This window comes from Oncorhynchus tshawytscha, linkage group LG01 (genome assembly GCF_018296145.1).
Source record: "Oncorhynchus tshawytscha isolate Ot180627B linkage group LG01, Otsh_v2.0, whole genome shotgun sequence".
NCBI classification, from domain to species: domain Eukaryota; kingdom Metazoa; phylum Chordata; class Actinopteri; order Salmoniformes; family Salmonidae; genus Oncorhynchus; species Oncorhynchus tshawytscha.
Window position 1 is genome coordinate 30197756 of NC_056429.1, and position 19567 is coordinate 30217322.

At 42.7% G+C, this 19567-nt stretch overlaps 1 protein-coding gene across 2 annotated transcripts in view; it reads left to right on the forward strand.

Moving 5' to 3' along the window:
* LOC112249117 (KIT proto-oncogene, receptor tyrosine kinase) overlaps positions 1-17602 on the forward strand; it is a 36779-nt gene extending 19177 nt beyond the window's left edge. For both annotated transcript variants that reach the window (XM_024418778.2, XM_024418786.2), the window contains exons 9-21: positions 2303-2487; positions 5920-6026; positions 6228-6354; positions 6927-7031; positions 8710-8820; positions 9179-9326; positions 9659-9756; positions 9933-10063; positions 10694-10816; positions 13252-13363; positions 13476-13575; positions 14000-14105; positions 14843-17602. In XM_024418778.2, the coding sequence (XP_024274546.2) occupies positions 2303-2487; positions 5920-6026; positions 6228-6354; positions 6927-7031; positions 8710-8820; positions 9179-9326; positions 9659-9756; positions 9933-10063; positions 10694-10816; positions 13252-13363; positions 13476-13575; positions 14000-14105; positions 14843-15046 (1657 nt within the window). In that variant the 3' untranslated portion in view covers positions 15047-17602. The remainder of the gene's footprint in view (positions 1-2302; positions 2488-5919; positions 6027-6227; positions 6355-6926; positions 7032-8709; positions 8821-9178; positions 9327-9658; positions 9757-9932; positions 10064-10693; positions 10817-13251; positions 13364-13475; positions 13576-13999; positions 14106-14842) is intronic.
* The last annotated feature ends 1965 nt before the right edge of the window (positions 17603-19567 follow it).

A 19567-nucleotide genomic window follows, 5' to 3' on the forward strand; every position in this document is an offset into this window, starting at 1 on the left:
GTGAGATTACATCCTGTGGTGGCATATTTCTGCTTTACCAAATGAGGAGAGTTACAAACTTCACACACCAGTCAGAGTTATACTTAAACTACATATTTTTTTAATAAGAGCTTTGCAATAGCCTTTTTGACTTTCAATGATGCGCTATCTCTAATGAACCATTGAAAAGTACCACCAGAAAAGTACAAAGATCTTTTATAGCCAAGATACACCCCTCTCAACTTACATGACGAACCACAGATCTTAGGAACTGTTCACAAATAAATACTTTTTCTTTAGAAAGGAGTATCCCTAATCCAGATAACATTCACTATAAATTATCGTTCAGTTTGGTCCCTCAGACGAGGTTCTAATCTCGTTCCTGGTCCTTCATAGTACAAAACACCAACTCATCCAATGGCATATATCAATTATCAACTCTAGATACCCCCATCTCAAGTAAACCCCCTCTTGACCCCACTCCTGGACAAGCTCACTGAGGGGAGTGAGCCTCTAGGTCATACACTATCCCAGGATAAATGTAAGATCAGAGAGGACATACAATGTTTCCAGACACTGCCATACACCTTCCCCCAATGGGAAGAGGAGAGAGTAACTGGCGCACAGACATTGTGGAGACAAGTAATTGGTTTCCCATTAATCACGCCATCCCTTCATATGGTTTAAGAATAGGTAAAGACACATTCACATATGAAGACAATGTTCCATTCTGTCCTGTTCCCTTTCTGATATTCTGCATAGCACCAGGGACATGTTGAAGACAAGCCTGACCTCTCCCCTCTCTGGGTCCCAGGTGACTGAGCCCCAGCTGAGGGAAAAGTGCAACTGCCAACACTATAGTCCAAAAGGATACATTCTAATGACAAGTATCTCACATAAGCATATTATGCAAATAAAACATCTTAATTATCTATGTTACCCAACTATTTCTGATTCATCCGCCACAATCCTAATGCAGTTTCTCCCTAGGTTATGCCTATGTCTTACAGTTCTACCCTTTCTCACCTTCTCTGTTTGCTTTGTAGCATGGCCTGTGTCCGGTGCACAGTTTACACGCGTATATAGATTTGAACAAGGATGTCCGTGTTGTGAACAGCTTTTGCATCAACTCTGGTCAATGTTATGCAGCTCACGTGCGAGCGCTTTACCAAGTCACAACAGGTGTTCTCGTTTTAGACCTCCGATTACAGGTACGAGTCCTGACATTTCAGGCTCGTAATGTTCTTGTAATTGTTCTTGGAACCATGGGGTCTATGGATTTGGGTTGCAGTGACAGTGTGTCAGTACACATAGCCATGTTGCAGCAAGTTCTCATGTCCCCATAGTAAATTATACCCAGTGACCAACTGAAAGGGAACGGACAGTTATGAATGTAACTACTGTTCCCTGAAGGAGGGAACGAAGTATAACATATTTTAGCCTGTGCCTTCAGGGGGTTTGGGTTCGCTGAAGAGCGGTATTGAATTGAGGAAATGGATGTGAGCCCCGGTATTATAGCCAGGAAGGAGGAGCTTCCGAGTCTGGCTCGGCATCTATTGGCCCATTGGGCGTGCTTTCAGTTTGCTGCAGGTGAATAGGATGGGTCGTTGACTCCCCATAGTATGTTATACCTCATTCAGGAAACAGTAGTAATATTCATAACTTCACTCTATTTATAATAAGCATGGCAACACCAATCCAAGCAAACTCTGGCAATGAGTCAGAGGCGATTGGCTAGTCATTATCCTATCGCTTTCAATTATGATCAAAACGACTTAGAGAGCTGTCCAACTCAAACAAACATGCGTACAGTTACCTTTGAAATGTTTGTTTACATAAGGCACAAGGTGATGGTATGGAATGTGCCCCCCCCCATATATTTGTTTTATTGAGATTGTTTTCACTTCCTGTACCTCTAAGGTATTGTTGTTTTAGTAGATTCTGACATGGAGGAACATACAGTATATCCTTTAGTTTGGTGTGGAAGACTGGCATTTTATGGGGATGGACTGATTTAGCCTGGCACAGTGAGGTTTTATTTAGACATTTAAGACCAATGTATGCTTGTATGCGTCATGCCCCAGTTTTGTCCAAAGACTCTCTGTACCTGGCTGTTGTTTTGAGGGCACACATGGTGAACACATGGTCAACAATTCCTTAGTCTCCTGTTTGTTTACTCATAACAGCTCATTCAACCATTTTACATTTACAACTGCTGTGTTCATAGAGCCACGTGAAACAAGCAACATTACATTAAATCTACTAAAAACGACATCCAAATGCAGTCACATTAGTTTGGTTGACAGTTTGTCCCATCCCTCAGGTGCTCCCACCAGATGAATGCCACTCAGGAGGAGCAGGACATTGTCACAGTGACATTGTTGAGTCCCTCCTTTGGGAAGACGGAGGTGGAGAGCAGGCTGAACATCACCACGGGAAGATTCCACACATTGGAGTGTGTGGCCACCGTGGAGGGAGAGCAGGCCTACACACTGTTCTCTATCAGTGGTGAGTTGTGGTGACATGCGCACACACACACACATAGCAATATACAAATGAGTGGGGAGTTGTTGTAGATTTATTTTTTATTTTTTTAATAGATAATACTCAATACGAAAAAAACGGAATTAATGTCAGTAATGCAGTACTAACTAAAGTCTCGGCTGTGTTACATTCAGGTCACTGTCACGTGTGCCTCCTCGCAGACCTCTAGGTCACCAGGCTGCTCGATATGGCGCACACCTGTCACCAGCGTTATTCGCATAATGACACTCACCTGGACTCCATCACCTCGTTGATTACCTGCCCTTTATATGTCACTCCCCTTTGGTTTCTTCCCCAGTCGTCATTGACTCTGTTTCATGTCGCTGCGTGGTTTGTGTTTCGTGTTTATTGTTTTGTTTATTTATTAATACACTGACTCCCTGTACTTGCTTCGTGACTCTCAGCGCACTCATTACAGTCAAGGTCCATTCAGGTCAGACTGCTCCCATTATGTCTGAGCTGAGGTGCAGCGTTACAGCTGTTTCTCTTTATGTGGCTCAAGGTCATGTAAGTGATCCGCACCATCAACACTCTTCAGCTCAACTCGAAGGATTTCGCAATTATAATCCACTGATTGTTTACGAAAGACTTGGGTTTTTGACATAGATCTTACCCATAAACAGAGGTGCAATATTAAGCATGGATTATAGGGCCGGAGTCTGTTTATATAAACATAGGTGGGGAGATATAACACAAACCTGTGTGATGTGTGATAATGTCTCATCACTTACTAGCAGAAATGATCATCAGTGGTAGGGGCATAGTGTAGTTTTGGAACGCGAATCCAACTTTCTAGAACATTCTGTTTATATACTGTCTGATGCGCTACTCTAATATGACGGCAATTGAAACCAGAGTGAGAAGAGAGTTGTCTTAGCGTGGGTATGGAGAATGTGATTGCGATGGTGTAGAGGAGGAGGGGAAGTTGCCTGGACACATCGGGCATGTGGGTGGCATTATGGACGAGGAGTGTGTAGCCAGGCAGGACAGGCTTGTGGGAGCTTGTGCCCAGGCCTTAGTGCTTATTGGAGCAAGGCAGACACGCGGAGACATGCAGGGAAGTCTGGACAACAGTTGGAGCCCTTGCCACCCTGAATGTTTAAACACTGTGGGAATTTTGGACGTGGCCAGCCAAGGAGGCAGGAAGCTGTAGGGAAAGAATAAAGGGATGGAGGGAGAGCTTTAAAAGCCACTGACAGGTTTACAGAAGATTAGTTCCTGCAGACTCTGCATTCTGAGATGATTTGAAATGGAGAGAAATCCTCTTATGGCTAAAGAGCTTATTACACCTAGTGTACAGAGCTAGGAAAACAATAACACCACAAACCGCTACAGTACACAAAGGAACAGACGACTTATTATACAGCAGTTTTACACAACAACAGCAGCAGTACTGCGTCATGCTGCACAACACCACAGCATGTAACATACTGTGCAGTGCCTTCGGAAAGTATTCAGACCCCTTGACTTTTTCCACATTTTGTTTGGTTACAGCCTTATTCTAAAATGTATTAAATATTTTTTTTACATCCCCAATCTACACACAATACCCAATAATGACAAAGCAAAAACTTTTAAAAACATTTTTGCTAATTTATTAAAAATAAAAAACTGATATCACATTTAAATAAGCATTCAGACCCTTTACTCAGTACTTTGTTGAAGCACCTTTGGCAGCGATTACAGGCTCAAGTCTTCTTTTTTTTGACGCTACAATCTTGGCACACCTGTATTTGGGGAGTTTCTCTCATTCTTCACTGCAGATCCTCTCAAGCTCTTTCTGGTTGGATGGGGAGCATTGCTGCACAGCTATTTTCAGGTCTCTCCAGAGTTGTTCGATCGGGTTCAAGTCTGGGCTCTGGCTGGGACACTCAAGGACATTCAGAGACTTGTCCCGAAGCCACTCCTACGTTGTCTTGGCTGTGGGCTTAGGGTCGTTGTCCTGTTGGAAGGTGAACCTTCACCCCAGTCTGAGGTCCTGAGCACTCTGGAGGAGGTTTTCGTCTCGCTTTACTTTGCTCCATTCATATTTCCCTCGATCCTGACTAGTCTCCCAGTCCCTGCCACTGAAAAACATCCCCACAACATGATGCTATCTCCACCATGCTTTACTGTAGGGATGATGCCAGGTTTCCTCCAGGTGTGACACTTGGCATTCAGGCCAAAAAGTTTAATCTTGGTTTCATCAGACCAGAGAATATTCTTTCTCATGGTCTGAGACTCTTTAGATGGCTTTTGGCAAACTCCAAGTGGGCTTTCATGAGCCTTCTGATCCCCAATCAAAGACAAAGATAGACAGCTGCCTCTGATTGGGAACCATACTCAGCCAAAAACACAAAGGAATAGAAAACATAGATTTTCCCACCCAAAAACACAAAGGAATAGAAAACATAGATTTTCCTACCCGAGTCACACCCTGACCTAACCAAACATAGAGAATAATAAGGATCTCTAAGGTCAGGGCGTGACAATCTGGCCACTCTACCATGAAGGCCTGATTGGTGGAGTGCTGCAGAGATGGTTGTCCTTCTGAAAGGTTCTCCCATCTCCACAGAGGAACTCTAGAGCTCTGTCAGAGTGACCATCTGGTTCTTGGTCACCTCCCTTCTCCCCGATTGCTCTTCCTAGATACAAACATTAGCTCCAGGAAGAGTTTTGGTGGTTCCAGACTTCCTACATTTTAGAATGACGGAGGCCATTGTGTTCTTGGTGACCTTCAATGCTGCAGACATTTTTTGTACCCTTCCCCAGATCTGTGCCTCGACACAGTCCTGTCTCTGAGCTCTACAGATAATTCATTCGACCTCATGGCTTGGTTTTGCTGTGACATGCACTGTCAACTGTGGACCTTAAATAGACAGAAGTGTCCAATCAATTTAATTTACCGCAGGTGGACTCCAATCAAGTTGTAGAAAGAGAGCTCAATTTTAAGTTTCATAGTAAAGGGTCTGAATACTTATGTAAATAAGGTATTTCTGTTTTTAATTTTTAATAAATGAGCTAACATTTCTAAAGACCTGTTTTCGCTTTGTCGTTATGAAGATTTGTATTTATTTAATCCATTTTAGAATAAGGCTGTAACCATAACAAAATGTGGAAAAAGTTCATGGGTCTGAATACTTTCCAAAGGCACTGTGACTATAACAGGAATTATGTATGTAATAATATACAAAGACATTAACAAAATACAGAAAATAAAGTTTGACTCAAATAATAGGATTACTTTAGAGTGATTACCACATAGCACTCTCCACATAAGAAGCCTAATATAAAGCCAAACATAAGATCTGATCTCTTCCTGTGTTTCTGTCATTCTCTCATAGTGCTTCTCTCCTCTCTCTAACGTCCTTCACTGATATCTCTGTATCTCTCTGTGTTGTGTGTTTGTCCCTACAGAGAGAACAGTGCCCCATGAGCTCTTCACCCCTCTGCTGATTGGCTTTGTGTCGGCAGCGGCCCTCCTCTGTGTCATCCTCATAGTGCTCTTCTACAAGTACCTGCAGGTAACTCACCTCTTCTCATGCATGTCACACCCACTTCTACTGCAGGTTACACACCTGAGTATAAAAATGACACACAGTAACTCACAGCCAACGATAAGGTACAGTATCTCAGCATAAACTGTGCTGAAGTACCATGACTGATGTGAGTTTTATGGCATCCTCTGTGCTTCTCCTAATATAAACTCCCTGCTTGCCTCACAGAAACCCAAATACCAGATCCAGTGGAAAGTCATTGAAGGTATCCACGGAAACAACTATGTGTATATTGACCCTACCCAGCTCCCATACGACCACCAGTGGGAGTTCCCCCGGGACAAACTGCGTTTCGGTGAGTTCCTTGGCTTTCATCACACTCAGGAATAGCACATTTAATCATCACCAAGCGGGGAGGTTGCCCCAGACATCTTTTACAGTATATCCGTCATCTCTAATACAGGACTGTATGATGTTTAGTTTGTTTTTAGTATTACCCAGGTCTATTTAAGATGTGTAGTATCAAGTCATAGCAGCAGCTGTTGAAAGTCTGTTTTGTTTTGGTATTTGGAGCAAGCCAATGTATCTTTGCGGGCTCATAATGATGGATGCACACCCTATTTGCAGACCAATTGGTTACAGTTTTACACTTTTGCAATGGCTGTGAGCACACACAAACTGCATGATGTATTTAATGTAGCTGTTTTCTTTTATAAACAACCTCAACCCCTCCCTTTAAGCAAATGTTCTGTTGTTTTTGGAAATTTTGAAACCACCCCAAACAGGATTCTGCGTGTCCTGGTGTCTGCTTTCCCCGCCCTTGCAGGGTAAACCTGGTGATCGTTGGTGCAGGAAGCAGAGCTAGGATGTGGGAGGGGAACACGATGGAATAACATTAGCCTGTCTGTGTTCCATGTCTGTCTGCAGGGAAAACTCTGGGCTCCGGAGCCTTCGGGAAGGTGGTGGAGGCTACTGCTTATGGAATGTCCAAAGCTGATACAGTGATGACAGTGGCGGTCAAAATGCTCAAACGTAAGACCGAAGTGATGACACAAGTGATAATAAAACATTTCAGAGGAGCTGCGTTGACGAATTCTCTGGAATCTTCTTCCGGATAGTTAAACAACCGAAGCTTCTGCGTATGAGCGGTATTCTCTCCCCCTCCCCTGCAGCAACATATCAAAGACACGCAGGACACAGACAGGCAGTCTAAATAGTGATTTAATGTTGTTTTTTCATCATCATTGCAAACCTTGATTGGTTAAACAGGAGGCAGAGGCAGTCAGCTTTTAACGGTTCTATGTTAGTTGTGGTTAAAACGCTGATTGTTTTTGCCCCAATGCAACGTGTAGACTGTGTCCTGCTTGTGCTCCTGAAATGTCCTGAGTAACATCACACAGAGAAAGTTGTAACCTACATCCTAAATTAGCCTACAAAATACACTGAGTGTATAAAACATTAAGGACACCTTCCTAATATTGAGTAGAGTTGTCTTAAGGCTTAAAAATCCTTCTTTGGCCTCCCGAGTGGTGCAGTGATCTAAGGCACTGCATTGCAGTGCTAGCTGTGCCACTAGAGATTCTGGGTTCGAGTCCAGGCTCTGTCGCAGCCGTCCGTGACCGGAAGACCCCATGGGGCAGCGCACAATTGGCCCAGTGTCGCCCGGGTTAGGGGAGGGTTTGGCCAGCAGGGATGACCCTGTCCCATCGCGCACTAGCGACTCCTGTGGCAGGCCGGGCACAGTGCACACTGACACGGTTGCCAGGTGTACAGTGTTTCTTTCGACACATTGGTGCGGCTGGCTCCGGGTTAAGTGGGCATTGTGTCAAGAAGCAGTGTGACTTGGTTGGGTTGTGTTTCGGAGGACGCATGGCTCTTGACCTTCGCCTCTCCCGAGTCCGTACGGGAGTTGCAGCGATGAGACAAGACTGTAACTACCAATTGGATACCTTGAAAAATGGGGACAAATTTAAATTTTTAAAAATCCTACTTTAACCGTTCTCCTCCCCTTCATCTACGCTGATCAAAGTGGATTTAACAAGTGACATCAATAAGGGATCAAAGCTTTCCCCTGGTCAGTCTATGTTATTGAAAGAGCAGGTCGCCAGGTTGTTGTTTTGTTCACTCAGTTCGCTCAGTGTATATATATATTTGTGGAATGTTTGTTCAAACCGCAGCTAGGTTTTATATCAGCTGTTCAGAAATAGAGACATAGGCTACATCATCATGTCGATCAAATGGCTTGATGATAAGGGTTCAGAAGAGGGTGAGTAAAGTGAACACATGCACACAGTGGGATTCGGTTCTTTAGCTCTGGGGAAGAGGCTTCCAGGGTGGCGGTACCGGGTGGGTTACCTTTGGTCGCGCAGCCTCAGACAAGTTTAATGGCAAGTTTTGGTGACAAATCGGTTTATTTTATGGTGTCTGACTAATCAGACCTGGTCAAGTCACAGTCAGAAGACCCCTGGCCCGAATGATGATTGGTGAACACCCTCAACAGATATTTGACTAAATATATTTCAGTAGCTATTGAGTATGTGTGTGTGTGCGTGTTTGCATTGATGTATGTATGCTTGTGACACCGACAGCGGCCAGAGGTGTTTGTGCTAGCACGAGGTGAAACTAGCACAAGCAGATTTCCTTTGATGTTTTCTTTGATGATGACTTTGAAGCACTTTAAAATGATCACGTTCCGATGGTTTTTCCACAGCCAGTGCCCATGCCACTGAGAAGGAGGCGCTGATGTCAGAGCTGAAAGTTCTCAGTTACCTCGGAAACCACATGAACATCGTCAACCTTCTTGGAGCCTGTACTGTTGGAGGTAAGGGGCAGAATGTTTGGAGGACTGTACCAACCATAGAAGAAGAAGAGTTTATGCAAGACTAGAAGTCTATGGTATCATCAATCTGAATGGTGTGGGTAACTGGTTTGTCAGAGGTTTTTGAGAAACAGTAATAACCTGAACACTCCCTCTTTTTATCACCAATGATTTTATGGCTTGTTAAGCATTGGATCATGCTTTATGATGTAGGAGTGGTGATCCTGAAACTTACTGTGATTACATTGGTGTGTCTATACGTCAGAGTATTTTGTTTATCTTTGTTTGTCTTTTGTGTGTTGCTTCTTTGTGTTCTATTTCTACTGTCATGTGACATGGCAATTTTGCTCCTTGTCTTCAGGCCCAACCCTGGTGATCACAGAGTACTGCTGCTTTGGTGACCTCCTGAACTTTCTGAGAAGGAAGAGAGAGACGTTCTTTTGCTCCAAGCTAGGGGACGATTGCTACTACAGGAATGTCATGCTGCAGAGGGGAACAGCCACAGCTGGGTCAGTGTGGACCTTTTACAATTACAAGGAGAGGGTGGTAGTTGAGTGGTGTATAATTATCACAGCACAGTATGTAAGGTATGTATGTGCTGTTGCTTTATGTCATCTCACCTGCTCACGGAAGTAAATACCACTGCCGTTGTTGAAAATTCCCCAATTCGAACTAAGCATGAAGCACTCTTTGTTGTTATTGAGAAAACATACTTAGAGTAAATGTATCTGGAGAGTCACAATTTATGTAAGGGAGGATTTCCTACCCAGTGTGTAGGAGTAATATGTAGTATTGGCATGGCAGCTGAACTGAGATCTGACTGCTCCTTTCCTCCTCACAGAGACAGCAGGAATGGCTATGTGGATATGAGGCCTTCTGTCACTGGCGTCCTGCCAAATGGCTTCTCCTCAGAGAAGAGGCGCTCGATGCGCAAAGCAGGCAAGACATCCACTCTAATAGTCATTGATAATTGTCACATTTATAATTTCAGAGTGAATTTATACAACCTGCATTGTATCTCCCTCTATAAACAATGAAGCTACCTTTCTACACAATGCTGTTCTCTCTATACACCTCTCTAATTATTTTTGCTCCATCCTCTCTCTTTCTCTCAGGTGGTTCCAGTAGTGAGCCAGATGTTGTGAGTGAGATGCTCCATGAGGACGGTCTCTCTCTGGACACAGAGGATCTGCTCAGCTTCTCCTATCAAGTGGCCAAAGGCATGGACTTCCTGGCTTCCAAAAATGTAAGCCCTTCATGTCCTCACCGAAGATCTCCTGTCCTAATAAGCTCCTGAAACCCCTCACCACCAGCTATCTAGAACAACAGGTCTATATTGTACTCTGCAATTCAGTCCAGCTAGTTAAATCCATGATGGTGGACCATATTAATGTCCAACCATTCTCTGGAAAGCACCCTTTCCACTGGTATTATTGGTTCATTGTATGAGATTACATTTAGACACACACTAAGATACACAGGATCACATTTCCATGGCTGGTCAACAGGTCCAGGATGCATGTTTGAGCATGCTACTGAAAAATGTATAAGGCATTAAGGCAAGCGGACACCAGACTACAGCCAGGCCCTGTATTAGTATCTGGGTGTGTATGGAACAACTTTTGGGAAAGAAAATTCTCTGTCACAATGTATTAGTAGTATTGAGTGTTCTACAGTATGTTATGTTACCTTGTGCTGTCTTATTGCATTATGTTTCATTATTTGTGTGTGTGTGTGTGTGTGTGTGTGTGTGTGTGTGTGTGTGTGTGTGTGTGTGTGTGTGTGTGTGTGTGTGTGTGTGTGTGTGTGTGTGTGTGTATGTGTGTGTGTGTGTGTGTGTGTGTGTGTGTGTGTGTGTGTGTGTGTGTGTGTGTAGTGCATCCACAGAGACTTGGCAGCCAGGAACATTCTCCTGACCCAGGGACGAGTGGCAAAGATCTGTGACTTCGGCCTTGCTCGTGACATCACCACTGACTCCAATTATGTAGTCAAAGGCAATGTAAGTCTGCCCCATCACTCGCTGTAGATCTCAATATGAGTTATAGATACTGCTTTGGACATTTTGCAGTGAAAGCCGTCAAGCACAGGCACTGTATTGATATAAAGTGTGTTTGTCAGCTACAGTGCCCTCAGAAAATATTCCACATTTTGTTGTGTTACATAAAAATACAAATGTCACCCATCTACACAATACCCCATAATGACAAAGTAAAAACGTGTTTTTAGAAATGTTAGCAAATGAAATACATAAATATCTAATTTACATAAGTATTCACACCCCTGTCAATACATCATGGTTTCCCAAATCCGGCCCTGGGTGCACATTTTGGTTTTTGCCCTAGCACTACGCAGCTGATTCAAATGATCAACATTTGATGATGACTGGTTATTTGAATCAGCTGTGTAGTGCTAGGGCAAAAAAACTAAATGTGCACCCAGGGGGTGGGGTTCCCAGCACCGTGTTTGGAAAACCCTGCAATACATGTTAAAATCACCTTAGTCTTTCTGGGTATGTCTCTAAGAGCTTTGCGCACCTGGATTGTACAATATTTGCCCATTATTATCTTCTACATTCTTCAAGTTCTGTCATATTGGTGGTTAATCATTGCTAGACAACCATTTTCAAGTCTTGCCATTGATTTTCAAGAAGTGCACCTATTGGTAGATGGGTAAAACAAACAGATATTCAATATCCCTTTGAGCATGGGATATTATTACACTTTGGATGGTATATCAATACACCCAGTCACTATAAAGATACAGGTGTCCGCATCCTTCCTAACTCAGTTGGCGGACATAACTTCATAACTGTAAATCTGCCACTCGGGAACATTCACTGTCTTCTTGGTAAGCAACTATAGTGTAGATTTGGCCTTGTGTCTTAGGTTATTGTCCTGCTGAAAGGTGTATTCATCTGTTTCTGGTGGAAAGCAGACTGAACAAGGTTTTCCTTTAGAATTTTGCCTGAAAATAGCCTAATCTTCATGACTAATGTTCAAATGTAGACGTCAAACAGTATCAAGGTTCTGGTCTAATGCTTCTAAAAATGTTAGCATAACCGTGTTCATGGAGCTCTCAACTAGCCATTCCATTTCTTTTTTATCCTGAAAACTTCCTTCCTCTCCGGCAACTGAGTTAGGAAGGATGCGGACACCTGTATCTTTATAGTGACTGGGTGTATTGATATACCATCCAAAGTGTAATAATATCCCATGCTCAAAGGGAATATCTGTTTGTTTTACCCATCTACCAATAGGTGCTCTTCTTTGCGAGGCATTGGGAAAACCTCTCTGGTCTTTATGGTTGAATCTGTGTTTCAGATTCACTGCTCGACTGAGGGACCTTACAATTATCTGTATGTGTGGGGTACCGAGAATTACTGTATAAAATAAATCATTCAAATACTGAGCTATATTGTATGCCAAAAAATGTGGAAAATATATTATGATATACTAATACATTTAACAAGTAATATTTGTATTTCTCAAAAGGTAAGAGTAAAAATGATTGACACCCTTTCAATACCTCACCTTCACTGAGCCTAACATCACTGAGCCTATAAAAAAAAAGGCTTAGCTTAAGGTCAATGGCATCATGAACATTTTAGCCAAAACCTCGTTACCTCTGCCAGGAGGCTGAAACTTGGCTGCAAGTGGATCTTCCAGGAAGACAATAACCCCAAGCATACAGCACAATCCATAAAGAAATTGTTAATTGGCCACAAAATTAATATTTTTACAATGGTCATCTCAGTTTCTGGATTTGAAACACAATAAAAACCTGTGTTTTGAATTGAAGAGTTTAGTCCATACGAGCAGACGAAGGATATCAAGGATCTGGAAAGATTCTGTATTGAGGAATGGTCTAAGATCCCTCCCAATGTGTTCTCCAATCTCATGAAACATTTTAGAAAAAGGCTCGGTGACGTTACCCTCGCAAGGTGAGGTATTGAAAAATTAAAATATGACTTGTTAATTGTATAACATAATATAATTTCCCCCCAAAATGGTGCATACAATTTAGCTCAGTATTTGAATGTATTTTATACAGGCATTCTTGCTCAACTTATCAAGGATGTCAATGTTGGTCCCATCTGTATATTTGGTGAATGTGACATTTTAATGCGCACTCTGTCACTGGTATGGGGTCACCAGATACAAATGTCTCAAACATTCAACACCTTATGGGAGTTTTAACCTAGGAAATACATCTCCTCTCATACTAACACAAAAACAAGCAATGCTGAACATTGGTTTGAAATTCCAGATCAGCAGAATCTGCATTAACCATTTCCCCTCGCCGGTTCTCAAGCCTCCACAGCTGAAGTGATGGAGATGATGGACTACTTCAATAGATTTGCTTTGATGAATTTGCTGAATAGATGGATTGCATCTGACATATTTGACTGGTTGTGATGGTTTGTGTTCCACGCAGGCTCGTCTCCCAGTCAAGTGGATGTCTCCGGAGAGCATCTTTGAGTGTGTGTACACATTTGAGAGTGACGTGTGGTCCTATGGCATCTTGCTCTGTGAAATCTTCTCACTCGGTACTTACATACACATTATTCTCTGTGTGTGTGTGTGTGTGTGTGTGTGTGTGTGTGTGTGTGTGTGTGTTTTCATTGATTTTTATTGTCTTATTTCCTATTTGGCCTATAGGAAGCAGTCCATATCCTGGGATACCTGTGGACTCAAAGTTCTACAAAATGATTAAGGAAGGATATAGAATGGATGCACCAGAGTTTGCACCGAGTGAAATGTGAGTGTGTGTGTGTGTGGTGTGCGTGTCTAAGTATCTTGAGAAAGAATCAGGGAGTAGGAGAAGTGTATGCGTGGGTGTACTATGCATGGGTGTGAATATGTGGGATTTGAGCAGATGGCAGATTTTATGAATTTGTCTTCACCATAAAAGTTCATATTAAAACTAAAAACATTAACACTTAGAGAAAGAAAAGTGTGTGCAAATATTTGTATTATTTTATTTAACTAGGCAAGTCATTTAAGAACAAATTCTTATTTTCAATGACGGCCTAGGAACAGTGGTTTCCTTGTTCAGGAGCAGAAAGACAGGTTTTTACCTTGTCAGATCGGGGATTCGATCTAGCAACCTTTCGGTTACCGGCCCAACGCTCTAACCACTAGGCTACCTCCCGCCCCTGAACATGTGACTGCTGTGGTTTCAGGTATGAGATAATGAGGTCGTGCTGGGAAGCGGACCCCTTTAAGAGACCCTCCTTCAGCAAGGTGGTGGAGAGGATCGAAAAACAGCTGTCAGACACCACCAAACACGTAGGTCACTCTCATCTAACCTGCTTGTGTACACATGTTGATAGACTATGGATTTAAGTTATTCACCAGCAGTCATTTCTATATTCTGAGATTATTTTTTTTAAGTACCAAAAGGTCACCATACTAGACGTAGAAGCACCTTGAGATTTTGCTGTATTTAATAGTAGCGAACTACTATACAAATTCAATAAAATATTACCTGCCCTCTTGTTTTAGTAGCATACAGAACATGACTGTGTACTCTTCCACTGCAACCACCAAGGGCCACATGTTAAGGATACCACCAGACTAGTCAGCCCTTCATCTGTATAGCAGTTGACACACAGAAATGTGTCAACCCTCCATTAATGCACGCACACACTCACACTCACACTCAGTACCCATTGAACGTGACACGAAGGCTAGAGGAGGAGATTAATATGATTGATCGATCACTCATGCCATAATCACCTCTTTCACTGTGTCATGTCCTCTCTGGTGCGAGTGACAGGGGTGTGAGGTCAAACTAACAGTCTCCTCATGAACTCGGCTCATCTCTCACTTCTGAAACATGCCATTGAGCTCTGAACACAGAGCAGGTCTTCTCTTTTCACGCCTTCCCCTTCACACCTTCAGACCAGAGGGCTACACTGTCATCTCCTTTCCTCACCATGCTGCATGTTGCTTACGCAGTACGTAGAACTGCAATGAAAACACCTCTCCAACACTCTTTCGCTCTGTTTCTCTTCTCTGTGTAGATCTATCTGAATTTCAGCTCCAAGTTTCCGGTTACAATAGGGCCCCAGGGTACCAGTGTGGACCAGGGGACACAGAACGCCAACGTCCTGCGTCTCAACTCGGTGGGCAGCGGCAACGCCTCCACTCAGCCTCTATTGGCCAGCGCCAGCGACGACGTCTTCCTGGAGGAGATGGGCACCAGGCTCAGGGTCCACCGGGTGTAAGGCCACGCCCCCACGATGGCTGCCCCATAAAGTGCCTGTTTAGTGCAGCCCAAACACCCCACGACACCTATCCCAACCATATACTGTGTCTAGCTATTAGCTTCCCCCTTCAGACAGAGGCTTGAAGAAGGACGAGGTCCTCTCGAAACCTCTGCTCCTGGCGCCTTTAGTGCATGGACGAGACCTGTCACCCACTGTCTCCATAGTATCTGGTCCTGTCTCTCACAAGCTTGGATATAGTCACACTGTCTTTACTCTCCAGGCCATTGAGCTACTGTGTATCACGTTTGTGCTGTTAGAAATGGACAGTGTATTTTATAGCTCCGGAGCAGTGCTATTTTCTGTGGACTTTTCTCAATGTTGCTTTCACCGTTTCTAAATATGTTTCATAAAGTGTTTATGTTTGCTTCACATTTCTGTTGTCAATGTTAAACTGAATGACTATGTTTTTGTTGTTGTTTTGAATTATGTTTTTATCTCAAACTAAATCATATAGCGTTTTCAATGGTTGGAGCACAATTATTATTTGAGGTGGAGGCACTTAAATTTGAACACCATTCCAGATGTAGACATCATGTAATGAAGCTTTCACCTTTTGTCTGCTCCACCTTCCACCCTTTAAGAATTAATGTCAGTATTATTCCACATTTTGTCAGACATTTCTAGGGCCAATGGTTTAAATGACATTCAGTGGGCTAAGTCTTATCACTTGATTAGATTGAGATGTTTTAAGTATGGTACTATGACTCCCGCTTTTAGTTGATGTCCCTGTGTATATATGTACATATTGACCTTGGGTATGACTAGTAATAAGTGTATGATGTGAGAGGTAGCATCAGCTTAGATTCCGCCTGAGAGGTTGCCTGCTGGAGATTCCTTGTAAATATGTAAATATGCTTCTGGTGTCGGCACCTCTTCTGTCCTGTAGCGTATGTGTGACCCTTGTTTACATTTGTCATCAGACAGGTACTGCTGTATCACCGGGGTGTTTACTTAGTACTGTCTCCAAAGACGGAGGGAGGCTGAAACAGTGCATGGTTATAATGAGCATACTGTACAAGGAAACAGGCAATCACTCTTCAAGGTATTAGCCATTTGATCTTTTCTACTCATACAGATTGTCAAAAAAGGCTTTCTGTTTTGAGGTAAAGCCAGTGATGCTTGTTTCAAATGCCAATGTGGAGCTTGCAGTACAGACCGACAACCATTAAGCTAACTGTTCTGAGAAAAAGCCCATTTGAAAGTTAGATGTTAGATGTGTTTAGTCTGACCAGGTGGTGACATGTCTTATAGCTCCCAACAGTCCTGTGGATAGTAGCGTCAGTGCTCCTGTCCCAGCAGTCAGTAGCTGATTTCTCAGCCATCCCTCTACTCTTTGTGTCCAGCTGCTTCCTCTGACGGAAGTGCTACTTCCAACATCTCTCAACCAGGGCTCTGTATCACTCCAGACTCCCATCACTAGGACTTCCCTCTTCCCACACTGAGATATTGTTGTGAAGAGCACCTGGAAAATGCTGTCTGAATGACTGAAAGGGTGTGTGTGTGTGTTTGTGTGTGTCTGCATGTGTGCTATTTGTAGGTGCCACTGAATTAAATGTATGAAATTTACCCAACAAACTGTTTAACCCGGTCCTTCCCAAAGCTGGATATTTGTAAATATGTGTGTGAATACAATGTAAGTAATGTGGATGCTGTCTTCATGTTTTATTTTTATTTTCTATTGATATGGTACATTTAATGCACAACTCTGATATGCTGTAATATGAAAAATGTCTTACCAGAAATAGATACACAGATACGTACACCCACATAATATTTACTGTACATCTTCTTCTTTGGAGATAAGCTGCTTGTTTTTCTGTAGATGTGGTAACTACTGTAAACGTACTGTTCCTGTACTGTACATAGTCTTTGTTTGGGCTTTGCTGTAGAATGTATTATTCCTTGTGTAGTGTCATTTTCCCTTTGGCTTGGCACTAACCATTGCATTCTGTCTTCAACAAGCAAGCCAAAACATTTATTTCTTTTTAAACGCTTATGGACAGCTTTGCCTTACAAATCAAGTTGGTTTTCAACCCGAAAACAGGAATGCCTTGTACTTTCATGGAAATGGCAAATATTGTCTAATTTGGCTAATTACAAGAAAGGACAAGTAGAACTGTGGGGCAATAACTTACATCAATACTCTGTTCTTTCCCTTATGCCACGTAGAATAGGAAACATAAAAATAGGTAATTACACAGTAATAACACTGAGGTTACATGGTTATATCTGTGTCATTCATCACGCTGTTAAAAAGCACAATCAAAATATTGTCTGATTATCCCTAAAAATGTTACTCTATAACGGCTGATACAATATGACGGCTGATACAATATGACGGTTGTTTTAGAAATGTTAGAACATTTGTATATTTCCCTATACAACGTTTATTTTGTGCATTTAGTTGTATATTTATTTTACTAGAGGCAATGTTTGTTGTGCACATTTGCAATGGGTTGCTGTCTCTTGTTACTGTAATATAAATAAAATAAATGCATAAAATTGTTTTGTTAATTGTGATTTGTATTAGATTTGTATTTTTCTTTTTTCATGCCATTATTTTATATGTGTGCAGGTTAGTTGTTTTGGGTGGCATTGCTGTCTTCTTTTTTGATCCAGTTTGATATTGTGGTGGAGTCATTTTATTTAACATGTCACATATTGAATTGTCCCTCATAGATCTGAGGGACATATTGTCAGCCATCTGTGTCGAGCCTATGAGCAGGTGATGCCTCGGGGCACCTCACTGACGAGCTCCTTCCCATGCTAGTGTACAGTCATTCTAGGACTGTATCTGTTTTTAAAATCATGTTTCCTGCTCCAGAATGGTCAGGGTCTTTGGCTTGAGTCCAGCAGAGGACATCTGGCTTTAGGGGAACACCGCGAGGACTGGTTTGTCCAGCAGGCCAGGCCGGTGTACGGACAGACGGAGGGGCTTTGTGCGTGTCACTGCGTGGGCTGAGTCCATTGTTCTGGCATATATCTGATAAGAGGGACAGGAAATCCCACCATTGAAACTGAGTGGTTGAATGAACACGTTTGTGAGACTGAGTGGTCGCTTAAAGTTTTTAAAAAACAGCTGAGAGAGAGGGAAGAATCTTCTCTGTAATATTTCCTCACATGTTTTGTAGATCATTGAGAGACTGGCCTTTGACAGCAAACGCTACTCACCCTTGAGCTACTGTACTGTGGGTCTGGTATGGATTTCTACATGGCCCAGTTGGGATTTTGATATGTATTGCTGTCACAATACAGTCTAATTAGGCTCAGTGTGCTGCACCACTCTTTTTTCTCTGTCCATCGTCTATCCTTCTCTCTCAGTGAGGGTAGAATTCTGATCAGGCCCTCATTCCAGCACAATAGTCTCATGTGTTTTCTAACAGCCTCTGGTAAATGATACTTCTGACCAAGATGGAAAAACAAACATCCAATTGTGTCATGGCAGTTCCATTGCTTTTTCTCTAGCATGATTGGATTACAAGGGCAGAGTGCCAATATGTGACACACTACACTGAGTATACCAAACATTAGGAAAAGCTTCCAAATATTGAGTTGCACCCCTCCCCCCCTTTTTGCCCTCAGAACATCCTCAATTCGTCGGGTCATGGACTCTACAAGGTGTTGAAAGCATTCCACAGGCATGCTGGCCCATGTTGACTCCAATGTTTCTCACAGTTGTATCAAGTTGGCTGGATGTCCTTTGGGTGGTGGACCATTATTGAAACACATGGGAAACTGTTGAGTGTGAAAAATCCAGCAGCGTTGCAGTTCTTGACACAAACCGACGCACCTGGCACCTACTACCATACCCCGTTCAAAGGCACTTAAATCTGCACATATACACAATCCATGACTCAATTGTCTCAAGGCTTAAAAGTATTTATTTAACCTGTCACCTCCCCTTCATCTACACTGATTAATGTGGATTTAACATAGTGACATCAATAAGGGATCATAGCTTTCACCTGGTGAGTCTATGTCATGGAAAGAGCAGGTGTTTTTCATGTTTTGGATACTCAGTGTACAGTATGTCAATAATACACAAAGTGTGTGTGCGTGCGTGTGAGTGATTATTTATTTGACATTTTGCAGTATGAAATCTCTTGATGTGCAACCTCTTAATTTCAAGTGTGCCTCCCCCCAAAAATGTAAACTTAGGCCTAGATTCAATAAGATCAAGGCTTAACCGGCGATAGACGGCACCGCATAGCTGTTGTTTTGGCAGAAACCACACCCATCCCACTCACGTTAGAACTTCAGAATGAGAAAGTGTAGGCTATATAGAAATAATGAGGATCTCTATCAGCCTAATCTAGGTGCACATTTGTGACAATGTTGCGTTAGGAGGTAGGTGAAGGAGTCAGGCGCAGGAGAGCAGAGATGTCTGAGATGAAGTGCCTTAGACCGCTGCTGTGACAATGCGTTAGGAGGTATGTGAAGGAGTCAGGTGCAGGAGAGCAGAGATGTCTGAGATGCGTA